The sequence below is a fragment of the Pogona vitticeps genome, chromosome 6, assembly GCF_051106095.1.
Source record: "Pogona vitticeps strain Pit_001003342236 chromosome 6, PviZW2.1, whole genome shotgun sequence".
NCBI lineage: Eukaryota > Metazoa > Chordata > Lepidosauria > Squamata > Agamidae > Pogona > Pogona vitticeps.
In genome coordinates, this window is record NC_135788.1 from 113,917,657 (window position 1) to 113,930,647 (window position 12,991).

At 42.1% G+C, this 12,991-nt stretch overlaps 1 protein-coding gene across 1 annotated transcript; it reads left to right on the top strand.

The window, feature by feature from the left end:
• The first annotated feature begins 467 nt into the window (after nucleotides 1-467).
• LOC144583419 (vomeronasal type-2 receptor 26-like) lies at nucleotides 468-12,712 on the top strand. Its single transcript, XM_078377143.1, has one exon. It carries the CDS (start codon nucleotides 11,551-11,553, stop codon nucleotides 12,511-12,513), a length of 963 nt encoding a protein of 320 aa, XP_078233269.1. The 5' UTR covers nucleotides 468-11,550; the 3' UTR covers nucleotides 12,514-12,712.
• The last annotated feature ends 279 nt before the right edge of the window (nucleotides 12,713-12,991 follow it).

Here is a 12,991-nt window from a genome sequence, read left to right on the forward strand (position 1 = left end):
AATATTCAGGACCTTGCGATGGAGTGCAATAAGTCACCTGCCTATGAGGGAAAAATCAGATGTTGAAGTAATAAATATGTCTCTACTCTTGAAACAAGAGCTTCGAATAGCGATTAAATCCAATAATGATGTTTTTTGCGGAACACATTAACATCGCTATTAGAGGCACCATTGTACTATGATATGGCAGGAGAAGTGTCCTCTTCATCTGAGTTTACAAAGTCTTTTAATAAGCAGGATCTTTTATAAGATTCAGGGCCTTGCAATGGAGTACAATAAGTCACAAGCCTGTAAGGGAACAGATCAGATGCTGATGTAAACAATTTGTCTGTACTCTTCAAACAATGCCAGCAAAACAAGGGAGGTGGCTCATTGGAATTTTTCATATGTAATTTCCCCATTTCTAAGAAGAATCAGTTGCAAACCCCTTCAACCTTGGGACACAACCCTGACATGTGGGAATGGGAGCCATGACCCTTATATCCCCTCATCTTGGTCATTCTTAGTGTGCGGTTTTCAGTCAAGTCCTGAAGAAAGAAATGTGACTTCATTGATATCACTCGTGACAATGCTCTAATTCTAGTGTGTGGTTGTCTCTTTGACCCTCCAGCTGTTTTAGACTTCTCCTCTCATCATCTTACTCCTCACAAGGTTAGTTAGGTCTTCTCGGAGTTTCCCTCCAAAACGTCTCCATAGCCAAGTGCTAACAATGACAGCATCATCCCTCTACGATGAGAACATGGAACACAGACTTCTCTTGGCTCCAGAATTTTCAGGGGCGACAGACCTTTATTTCCTCCCTTGCCTATTGATTTTTTTTGGTGGGGAGACCAGTGTTTCCATATTTTTCAGGACCAATGTGGATCTATTGTCAAAGGTGGGCCCACAGTCTTCCCACAATTAGAAGCCCACATAGGCCACAGAACTCCTAGAGAATTTTTAAAAAATGTTTAATCAATTAACTGCTCATTTGGAATAGGTAGCTTCAGAGGAGTAAACGTTCTGTTGAGCCCTGGACACTGTTCGGCCTGTGCCTTACAGAACAGTCCATTTTTAAAAGATTTCCAGGGAGAAGAAGATGAGGTTGCAATAGGAAACATCAGAGCCTTTTCGTAGAGAGTGATAGATGGAGGTCACCCTCCTTGGGAAAAAGTCAAGCAAGGAGGTGCTTCATTCATTACTTTGCTACAATTTGACAAGAACAAGAGAACAAGAACAAATTGACTAAAGATATTGGAAACTTTGGAAAAAGTCCAGATCCGTGGACAGTTCTGTTTACATTTTTATTCCTTTAGGATAGAGCCCAATCAGCCTTGATTACCTTTCCTATGATTATCAGAATTACAGCTTTTAGCATTTCTGTTTTCCCAATCCCTCTGAGAAATGTGGGGCTATTGTGACAAAATCAGGAGGAAAAACAACCGATTTCAATTAGCATCTCTGCACTTAGTGTATAAAATCTCCTGTCCAAGGAAATAACAACATCTCAGCTTGAGAGAGGAAGTGGACAGCTCTGTCAGTCCCTGCTCCTCTGTGTCTTCCACCAAGAGTGATTGTATTGGTCATGCCTTTGGCTCAGAATGACGAGATCTGAAGCGAACCAGTCCCAACATTTGCCAGCCTTCTGTCTAGCTTTGTTGATGCTCCTGGTGCTTCATTTTTCCAGCTGAAATAAGAGCCCTTTCATCTGTGACTGGAGGACAAGAGTTCACACTTCTTTCCATGAGGCTTCAGATGAGATGATTCTTGGGGACTTTGTATCAATTACTCTTGTTGGCTTCACTCTGGAAACTTTTGTCATGCACCCTGATTTTACTGCACTAAAGGCTGTGTAAGTAGTGCTTTGTCAATGCTTTGTAAATGAAAATCCAGATTGAAACCAATGAAGGTTTCTTATCTTCACAAGATAAAGTACTTATTGAAAGTAGGCAGTTGCCTTTTTATGCTGTCAACGTGGAAGAGACTATAGATTCACCTCTATATATCCGTTCACCTCCATGTGCAGCTTTGTTTTTTAAAACGTTTTAAACTTTTTCACAGGTGGACTGTTGAATATCTGATGTTTCATTTGATTTCATCCATTTCCTCTTTACAGATTTTCCACTCCTGCTTTTATATTTCTGAAATCAGAATAGCATGTGGTTGACTTCTATGAAATATATTATTGCCATAAGTCTCCTGTTAGTTAACACTTACGATCCCCATCTGGGTTATTTTGATGGAGGGTTGCAGGCTCTACTTCAACAGAATCCAGTGTTTTTCCTTGTGCTGTATCAAGAAAGAAAGAACTTGCCAGGGTGCACAGGAAGGGGAGACAGGCAGACTGCTGGGTGATAAGCATGTTTGAGAGGCATTGTAACAGTGGCCATACCTAACTTGCTCTGAGGACCAAATTAAATGCCCAATTAATCATACCGTAATTGATTCACAAATAATAATAATGATTAATTTTGTGGGATTTCATTGTAGTGTGATTCCGAAGAACTACCAGCACATCCTGGCCTTCGCTTTTGCCATCCACCATGTCAATGATAATGCTCAGCTGTTACCCAATATCACATTGGGTTACAAGATTTATGACAATTCTTTTAATCCGCGGAGAACCTGCAGGAACACCCTGGATCTTCTCTTCATGAGTGAAGTGCTTTCCCCCAATTACAACTGTGTCAAGACGAAGAAAGTGGTGGCTGCCATTGGTGGGCTCACTTCTGAAAACTCCATGCAGATGGCCAACATTGTCAGTATCTACAATATACCTCAGGTACGTTCATAGGCTTAAATAAATGTAACCTCATTGAGGGATCTTATTTGTGGACCTCTTAAACTGGACTCCTCTTCTTGGTTAGCATTGATTGCCACCTGTAGAATTCATAATACCAAGTGAATGTACAAGAAAGTATTACTCTGTAGATTAAGAATAAAACATTTTGCTCCCTGACTTTCATCCGTAGTATAGATTTAAAGTGATTTTATAGTTGGGAAAAAAGGGGAGTATTTTCCATTTTTCTTCATTGTAAAACATGTGATGTTTTCTCTCTTAGCTCAGCTATGGCTCCTTCAATCCTATATTAAGTGACAAAAGTCAGTTCCCTTCCTTCTACCGGATGGTGTCCAACGAAGATGCTCAGTATGATGGGATTGTTCAGCTATTCAAGTCATTTGGATGGAACTGGATTGGTGTCATTGTTTCCAAGGATGACAGTGGGGAAACCTTCCTTCGAGCCTTGAGACCAAGGCTTGTGCAGAATCATATTTGCATTGCTTGGACAGAAGAAATCCCAATCGTGACTGAGTTTTCACCAAAAGAAGTGATTGGCGTATTCCTGGGGCCAATCTATCGGACTCTTTCTCTGAGTGGAATTAATGTGATTCTTGTGTATGGAGACAGGCAGTCTCTGGAGGGGCTACGATTAGTTTTAGACACCTTTGAATTTCACAAAATGCAGCCTCAAAGGAGGGTATGGGTGACCACGGCTCAGTGGGATTTCACAGCTTTACCTGCTGGGACGAAACTCACCACAAAATCTTTCCATGGAACGTTGTCTTTCAAACTCCACACAAACGTGGTGCCAGGATTTGAGAACTTTCTGGAGAATATGAACCCATATCAGGACCAGATTTATTTCATCCATCAGTTTTGGTGTACTGCATTTCTCTGTTCCTTTCCCCTTCATAATGTCAATGTCCCAAATCGGGAGGCTTGTAGTGGAGAGGAGAAGCTGAGGAGCCTTCCTGGAAGTGTGTTTGAAATGGGCATGTCTGGCCAGAGCTACAGTACCTACAATGCTGTTTATGCTGTAGTTCATGCGCTCCATGCAGCCTATTCATCAAGAGCTAAACAGAAGCGGAAGGGTCCTGGAGAGAAATGGAGCCTCCAGGAAATTCAGCCATGGCAGGTAATCGAAATTAGAAAAGGAAATAAATTGTGCAATGTGAGAAGCAGGACATTATTAGGGCTTATTTCTCCTGCTGAGTGAATCAATCTCATTTTAAAAAAAGAAATAAATGAAACTAAACTAAGTCAATGCCAGCACCAAGCAGAGTAGAGCAAAGCGTGTTTGTAGCCCAAACTTCAAAATAATAGAAAACAGAGGTTTCACTTTTCTTCTCGAAGAGTGACAGAGAAGAAGCTTTCACTTCTGAGTGTGCCTTTCACAAGTGCATCGAATACCTTTCCAGAGTTCCCTAATTTTGTTTTAAATTACTTGTTTTTTAAAAAAATCCATGGTTTTTGAAGAGAATTTGTTGCCTCTTCAATTTATTTTACTTATTTTATTTTTTATTTATTCAATTTATATGCCGCCCACACTACCCAGAGGTCTCTAGGCGGCTTACAATAATTAAAATTCAATACAGTAAAAGATAAAATAATTAAAGTACAATTAAAATACAATTAAAATTGCCATCAGACCCACAGCGAATATTATTTCAATTAAAAGCATTCTGGAACAGGAAGGTTTTGACCTGGCGCCGAAATGTCATCAGCGTCGGGACCAGACGAATCTCAGTCGGGAAGGCATTCCATAGTCTGGGGGCAGCTGCCGAAAAGGCCCTTTGTCTACAAACCGTCCCTCTTACCTCCTTAAGGGACGGCTCTTTTAAAAGGGCCCCCTGACTAGATCTTAACTGCCGGGTAGGTCCATATGGAAGGAGGCGGTCCTTCAGGTATCCAGGGCCCAAGCCGTTTCTCTCAATGAGAGAAATGTTTGACCTAATATCGCATTGCTCTTCTGACAACATCCGTTACTTGGGAAAAATCTAAAATAATATTAGTGTGGCACACACACACACAGAGAGAGAGAGAGAGAGAGAGAGAGAGAGAGAGAGAAACTGAGATTGCCGGGGTGGGGGGGGAGATTCCCTTTGGGAGCTTCAGAAAATTGGAATCTGTAAAATGCCCAAAGTGGCCTTAGTAGCCAGATGGATGATATAAGCATCCAATTTATGAATAAGAAATAAAGTAAATAAACATGGGATATAGTCTTTAATGTCTGGAAATAGCTGCCACTGATTCCCCCCCACACTTTCCAAAATGAAAGAGATCCATAGAGAATGTGAACGTTTGAGAGAAAGGGTGAGAATTGCAAGCTTTTCATTTGCAATAAAGTGCCAGAGCCTATGCCATCATCAACCTTGTGCACAACAGGCTGCAATAATGTTGCTGAGTCAGAGGAGATTTGCATGGATCAAGAAACACATTACATGATACTAGAGGTGGCGAAAAATACTTCATTGGTTCATTGAGAAGTCCTGGAAATATCCCACCAGTTGTTATTTTAACTCTTCCATTGTGTTTTACATGGACAATTTTCAGATGCTGGAAAGCACAGAGTATTCATCCATTTCTTCAAATATGACTAAAGAAGTGTTTTGTTTTGTTTTTCCTCCTCTGGTCCAGCTTCATTCGTTTTTAAGAAACATTCGGTTTAACAACAATGCTGGTGAAGAAATATTTTTCAGCAAGAAAGGAGACTTAGAAGCAGGATATGATATCATCAATTTTGTCAGGTTCCCCAACGAATCCTTCCAGACAATCCGGGTTGGAAGTGTGAACCCTGTGGGTCCTGTGGGCCAGAGATTTGTGTTGAATTCAAGTGCCATCAAATGGAATGAGAAGTTTGATCAGGTAGATAACGCCTTTCCTTCATCATCGATCTCATTTGTGAGTGTACTTTTGATATTGCTATGTGGTTGTGCTGATATGTTTCAGAAGAGGCTAAGAACGCAACATAGAGAAATGTGCAGAACGCTTTTCAAGCCTGAGACACTTAAAGTACCTTGCAAGAGTCCAAATGGAAGGTAATTATAGCTGGTATATTGTTTCTGCAGGATAAAAAGGTCTTCTGAATTACCAATTCAAGTTTTGTTTTCCATTAATTAATTAATTTTACTAAATTTCAAATATAATAAAGACATACTGAGCAAAAGAAAGAGGAACAGAAGAGTAATGCAGAAATTTTGGAAAAGCGGAGATCCGGGGTGGGGAACGGATCTCCGACACGCATTTCTCAATTCTTCTCAGAATCACTTCTTCCCTAATTACTAATATTTATCATTGAGTTTGTTACACAACTAATAAAGCATAAAGAAAACAGAAACCTAAACTATTCATAATATGATCTGAAATTCTATGATTCAAAATTACATATTCCTAATTCAGTGTTTTCTTTATCTAATAGAAAGTCCCATATGGCTTTCGCTGTTATTTTAAACTCTGCTCAATTTTTGCCTTTTAGAAACTCTGAGAGTTTTCCCCTTTCAGCCGTTTCAAGGGCATTGTGTAGCCGTTATGCCCACTCTACCATGCAGTCTCTAACTTCTTCATCCTCTGTATCATATTTCAGCCTTAGTTTATATATTCTGGAAACCACACGATCCTATTTGTCAGATGATTCTTCTACAGACTTTTCTTCTTCATATTCCATATATTTCTTATCTTCTTTAAATCTTTCTGTTAACTGTATATATGCAAACCACTGAAATTCGTAACCATCTTCTATCAATTCTCCTCTTGCCTTCATCTTAAATTATCCCCCTTCCATTTTTAGAATATTTCCATACGTTCCCATTTCCCTTTATATATAATCTTTCCCTTTTGAACCATGCCTCCTGTGAGGATACCCCTGATGGCTGTTTAGGTAAAAGTCTTAACTTGTAGTGATCCCAAATCTTCAGTATAGCTTAGTGTATATGGTGGTTATTAAACTCTGCATTCACCTTTATTTTACTAAAAGTAATCGTGTCCTCCATATCTTAGGTCATGACCCTCCAAATCTAATCATCTTCTATTATTTATCCAGATCCATTCATATAGCCAACCTCTTTGGCATTAGACAGGAAGGAGAGATAGAGTTGGGTGTCATCTGCATACTGGTGAGATTGATCACCAAAACGCTGGAGAACCTCTCCCAGCAGTTCCATATAGATGACGTTAAATTTAATTGCTTCAAGAAAATAAAAAGTATGCATGGATCCACCATCAAGTAACTGATCCAATCTGTCTACACTAGATGAGAACAATAGTTAGACTCAGCCCAGAGTGTCTTTTGTGACCGGTGATTACACCATGTCTATTGTCTCCAAAGAAGGACAGCAAATTATGTATAATTTATGGAAACTCAACAGGATTCCTGCAAAAAAAATTAAAATTAAAAAATTAAAAAACAACCCTTGCATTATACCTTAAAAGAATTTTAACTTCTAAAGAACAAAGTTGTCCAGTAGAGTTGTTCTGTGTGGTCCGGGGCTTAGTACATGCCCCACCAAAAGAATAAAATATCAACCACTCCACAACCCGCTGTGAGCAATTTGCACGACATTTTGTAGATAAAGTTGCTCGCATCCCCTCTGACGTGGACCCTGTAATTGATACAGACCCAGTGGATGTACCTTTGGCCCCAGCTTGTCCACTTTTAATGGATACTTTTCAGTTGGTGCAGCCTGATGATGTGGACAGGATCCTTGGAGAGGTAAGTGCCACCACATGTGTGCTGGACCCTTGGCCTTCTTCGCTCATAAAAGCTGCCAGAGGAGGAATGGCTGATTGGGTACGGGGAGTGGTCAATACCTTCTTGCAGCAGGGTAGGATCCCTGCTTGCTTAAAGGAGGCAGTAATAAGACCACTACTGAAGAAGCCCTCGCTGGATCCCAGTGAATTGGAGAAATACTGGCCGGTCTCAAACATCTCATTCCGGGACAAGGTACTGAACTGTGTGGTGGTTTCTATGCTCCAGGGATTCCCGGAGGAAGGAGATTATTTAGACCCATTTCAATCTCGTTTCAGGCCTGGCTATGGGACACAGACAGATTTGGTCACATTGGTGGATGACCTACACCGGGAACTGGACAGGGGGAGTGTGTCCCTCTTGGTTCTGCTGGACCTGTCAGCGGCTATCAATACCATTAACCATGGTGTCCTTCTGGGCCATCACTCTGTGATGGGAACTGGAAGCACAATTTTACAGTGGCTCCAGTCCTTCCTTGAGGGGAGATCTCAGAAGGTTGTGCTGGGTGACTCCTGCTCAACGCCCTGGCCATTGGCCTGCAGTGTTCCTCAGGGTTCTGTTTTGTCACCCACGCTTTTTAACATCTACATGAAACCGCTGGGAGAGGTTGTCTGGAGTTTTGCAGTTGGGTGTCTCCTGTATGCGGATGACACCCAACTCTATATTTCCTTTCCACCTAACTCCAGGGAAGCTGTCTTGAGTCTCGACTCTTTACTCTTGGCATCAGTAATGGGCTGGATGAGGGCAAACAAACTGGAACTTAATCCGGACAAGACAGAGGTGCTACTGGTTAGTCGGAAGGCAGATGAAGCAGTACTGATACTAACTGTGCTGAATAGGGTTACACCAACCCCCAATGAAAACACAGGTCTGCAGGTTGGGTGTACTCCTTCGATTCGTCCCTAACCTTCGATGCCCAGGTCTCGGCGATGATCATGAGTGCAACTGCACAGCTAAATCTTTTGCGCTAGTGTGGGAAACGTCCGCCTAAAGGTCCTAGATGCATTCTGTTCCAGTGATGTGCACACATTCCTGGGAGGAACTGGCAGCTGCCAGCGGGCTGGGCAACTCCTCATTCTAACATTTCGGTTAGAGGAACAGCATTAGATCGAAGAGTTTCTTCAACCAATCCTGATTACGATTAAGTATCCTATCTGAATTCTCACAAAATACTATTTAACTCACTCTTAGTCAATAAAGGGAGCTTTCAGGGCGTTGCCTTTAGGATCCGCTGGCTCGGACATTTGCTTCCCGACTCCTTTGAACTTTCTCTAAACAATTAGCCTTCCTCTGTTCTGTGATCACCCACACACCAGCTGTGCCTGGTCCTTGAGATGTCGGATCTGGCTACAGTGACACATGCCTTAGTTACATCCCATTTGGATTACTGTAACACGCACTATGTGGGGGTTCCTTTGAAGACAGTTCAGCTGGTGCAAAAGTCTGCAGGCAGTCTACTGACTGCGGCCAGCAACAGGGAGCATATAATACACCTGTTACAAGAACTGCACTGGATACCAGTCCATTTCCGGGCCTAATTCAAAGTGCTGGTCATTATACACTGATACAACTTGGGTCTGGGCTCCCTGAAGGACTGTATCTCCTGATATGCGCCTTCTCAGTGATTAACATCAGCAGAGGGTACCCTCCTCTCAGTTCCCTTGCCAGCGCAAGCACAGCTGATGGGGACACGGGAGAGGGCCTTCTCTGTGGCAGCTCCCAGGCTATGGAACGTTCTCCCCTTCCCTTTTATCCTTTCGACAAAAGCTAAAGACCCATCTCTTCAGACAGGCTTTTAACAATAATAACTGAATTCCTGAACCTGTTTCAGCAGAAATTTTACTCTCTTTTATGTTTTAATGTTTTGATGATTCAATTGTATTTTAAATCATATATTGTTTTATTTAACTTTAATGTTGTGAGCCACACACATAGCTATGCATGTATATATGTATATATATGTCTTTCTCTTCATTAGGGGTCTGCAAACTGCAGCCCACAGGCCACATCCTGCCTACTTTACCATTTTTCCAAGACTGTTCCTTTAAGCCCATGGCCTCCAGCTCATATGGGAGAGGGCTGGCGGGCTCCGGGGGTCTGTGCTTGTGTGTGCATGTGTGTGGGGGGACCTCCATACGGGTGGACGGACGTCTGTGCTCACTGTGTTGCATGTGGTTGCATCTATGAGCATGATACTTTAGCCTTCAAAAATGTGGAAAATATACGATACCAAGATCCAGTTCTATAGAGCCTGTGTCCTGAGCACACTCCTGTACTGCAGTGAGTCCTAGACACTTTGTGCCCGGCAGGAGAGGAAGTTGAACACCTTCCATATGCATTGCCTCCGACGGATTTTTGGTATCAACTGGCAGGACAGAGTTCCAAATAGAGTAGTCCTAGAACGAGCTGGAATTTTCAGCATGCATACATTACTGAAACAGCGACGTCTACGCTGGCTTGGGCACGTTGTGAGAATGGCTGATGGTCGGATTCCAAAGGATCTCCTATATAGAGAATTAGTGCAGGGAAATTGCCCCAGAGGGAGACCACAGCTGCGATACAAGGATATCTGCAAGTGGGATCTGAAGGCCTTAGGAATAGACCTCAACAGATGGGAAACTCTGACATCTGATTGTTCAGCCTGGAGGCAGGCGGTACATCACGGCCTCTCCCAATTTGAAGAGACCCTTGTCCAGCAGGCCGAGGCAAAGAGGAAGTCACAAAGGAAGCAAAACCAGGGAGCTGGACAGGTGACAGATTGGATTTGTCTTCAGTGTGGAAGAGATTGTAACTCTAGAATTGGCCTCCTCAGCCACACTAGACGCTGTTCCAAGTCCTCCATACAGAGCACGCTACCATAGTCTTTCGAGACTGAAGGATGCCTACGATGTCCCATGTTCAAAAGTTTGGAGACTCCTGTTCCTCATGATCATTTAACTTTTAAATAACCTTCCTTCTAATTATCATTTAACTTCTTCCTCACTTTCCTTCTGATGATCATTAGAATACACCCAAGTCCACCTGTGTGGAGAGCTGCCACCCTGGAGAGAGCATGTCTGTCCAACTGGGGAAGCAGGCGTGCTGCTATGATTGTGTTACGTGCCCTTACGGGAGGATTTCGATCCAGATGGGTAAGTGACAGAATTGAAAAGCACCTCTGTATATATACAGTACAGTGGTGCCTCGCACAACGATGTTAATTGGTTCCAAAAAATTCATCATTGTGTGAATCATCGTTCTGCGAAACACCATTTCCCATAGGAATGCATTGAAAACCGGTTAATCCATTCCAATTGGAACGGATTGCCGTCCTTAAGCGAAAATCCCCATAGGAAACATCGTTGTGTGAAACAATGTTTCCTCCATTCAAATGCATTGCAGCCTTTCCAATGCATTTTAATGGTTTAGCGAAGTCAATTTTTGCAAATTTAAGTGTGTCATAAAAGGGTCAAAAATGGTTTTAAATGCTTGGATTAGCTTCTGCACCCTCTAAAACGGATGCAAAAGTTAATTTGGCTTTGATCTGACTTTTTGTTAATTAATGGTGAATTATCCCCCCCCCCCAACTTTTGACAGCTGTCAAAATCTGAGAGCTCCATTGTTTCCTATGGGGGAAGAAAAAATTCACAAAAAATTAACGAAAAGTCAGATCAACGCCAAATTAAGTATGCACCCATTTTAGAAGGTGCACTAATGATTCCAAGCATTTAAAACTGTTAACAGCTACCTTTCCTGCTCTTTTTTGCAAACATCGTTCAGTGAAACAGGGGACCCAAAACGCAATCGTTGTGTGAAGCATGGTCCCCAAATCGTTCTGTGAAAATTCCCCATAGGAAACATTGTTGTGTGAGGCAGCAAATTTTTCAGAAAAAGCCATCGTTGTGTGAATTCATTGTTGTGTGAGGCATTCGTTGTGCGAGGCACCACTGTACTTTTAATTGCCTCTCTAGTGGTGTTCCTGCCTCATTTTGTTAATTTGAAGAAAAAGAAAGAGTATCAACTTTGAATAATAATGCCAGACTCATTCTAAGGATTATGTTCTCTAATGGATAAAAGTTGTGTGACTGCAAAACTAAGACCAGGTTGTTTTCTTTCAGATGCAAGAGAATGCCAGGAATGCCCCAAGGACAAGTATCCAAACAAGAATCAAGACAGTTGTATTCCCAAAGCTCTAAGCTACCTGTCTTATGAGGAACCCTTGGGCTCACTTCTGACTTGCTTGGCCCTCTTCCTTTCCATGATCACTGTGGTGGTGATGGGGACTTTCATTCAGTATCGCCACACTCCCATGGTCAAAGCCAACAATTGGAGCATCACCTGCGCCCTACTCTCTTCTCTTCTCCTCTGCTTCCTCTGTTCCTTCTTCTTCATAGGACAGCCTGAAACTCTCACCTGTCTTCTGAGACAAATGGTGTTTGGCATCGTCTTCTGCGTATCTGTTGCTTGTGTCTTAGCCAAAACCCTCACTGTCATTGTGGCCTTCATGGCTACAAGGCCTGGACTTGGGATGAGGAGATGGGTTGGGAAGCGGCTGGCAGGGTCAGTCATCATGGTGTCTTCTCTTATTCAGGCTGGTATCTGTGTGGTCTGGTTGATTACCTCTCCCCCGTTCCCAGAGTTTGACATGCATTCTGAGACTGACAAAATCTTAATTCAATGTAATGAAGGTTCAGACCTCATGTTCTATCTTGTCCTGGGCTACATGGGGCTGTTAGCCATCATAAGTTTCACAGTGGCTTTCTTTGCCCGCAAGTTGCCAGATACGTTTAATGAAGCGAAATTAATCACTTTCAGTATGTTGATGTTTTGCAGTGTCTGGGTGTCTTTTCTGCCAGCCTACTTGAGTACTAAAGGGAAATACATGGTAGCCGTGGAGGTCTTCTCCATCTTGGCTTCCAGCGGTGGGTTGCTGGGTTGTATCTTCCTTCCCAAATGTTATATTGTTATTCTCAGGCCTGACCTGAACAACAAGAAGCAAATAGTAGGGAAAAAGATGAGATACAGATGAGAGAGAAATCATATCATCTTCAGTGAATTCCTCTGGGGAAAGTCTACACAATCAAAGAAATAAGCTATCTTAGAGGCCTTGATAATGATCCTGGTTCTGAATTGTTTTCATGTTATGTGAGGTAGAAAAAAGATCTGTTTCCTTTCTGAGGTCATACCTATAGAATTAAATTCAAACTGTGCGGTGCATTTTTCTTAAATTATATTTCAGGACTTGTTGACTAGCCAAAGTGTATGCAGATTGGGTGGTACGTTTTTAGAATTATTTCTCATCAAGAAATATGATCAACCCTCTGAATTGCAAAGTGTGTCAGTTTACTATGATCATTGCACCCCAACCCCAGAATGAAAATATGTGACAAATAATATGGGTTAAAAAATGGGCCACACTTTATTGACTGAAAATTCAAATTAGCCATCCTTTGGCAAAGGGGAGCCTGCTGTACAGCGGAAACAGGTAAATCTCAGAGGTATACAAA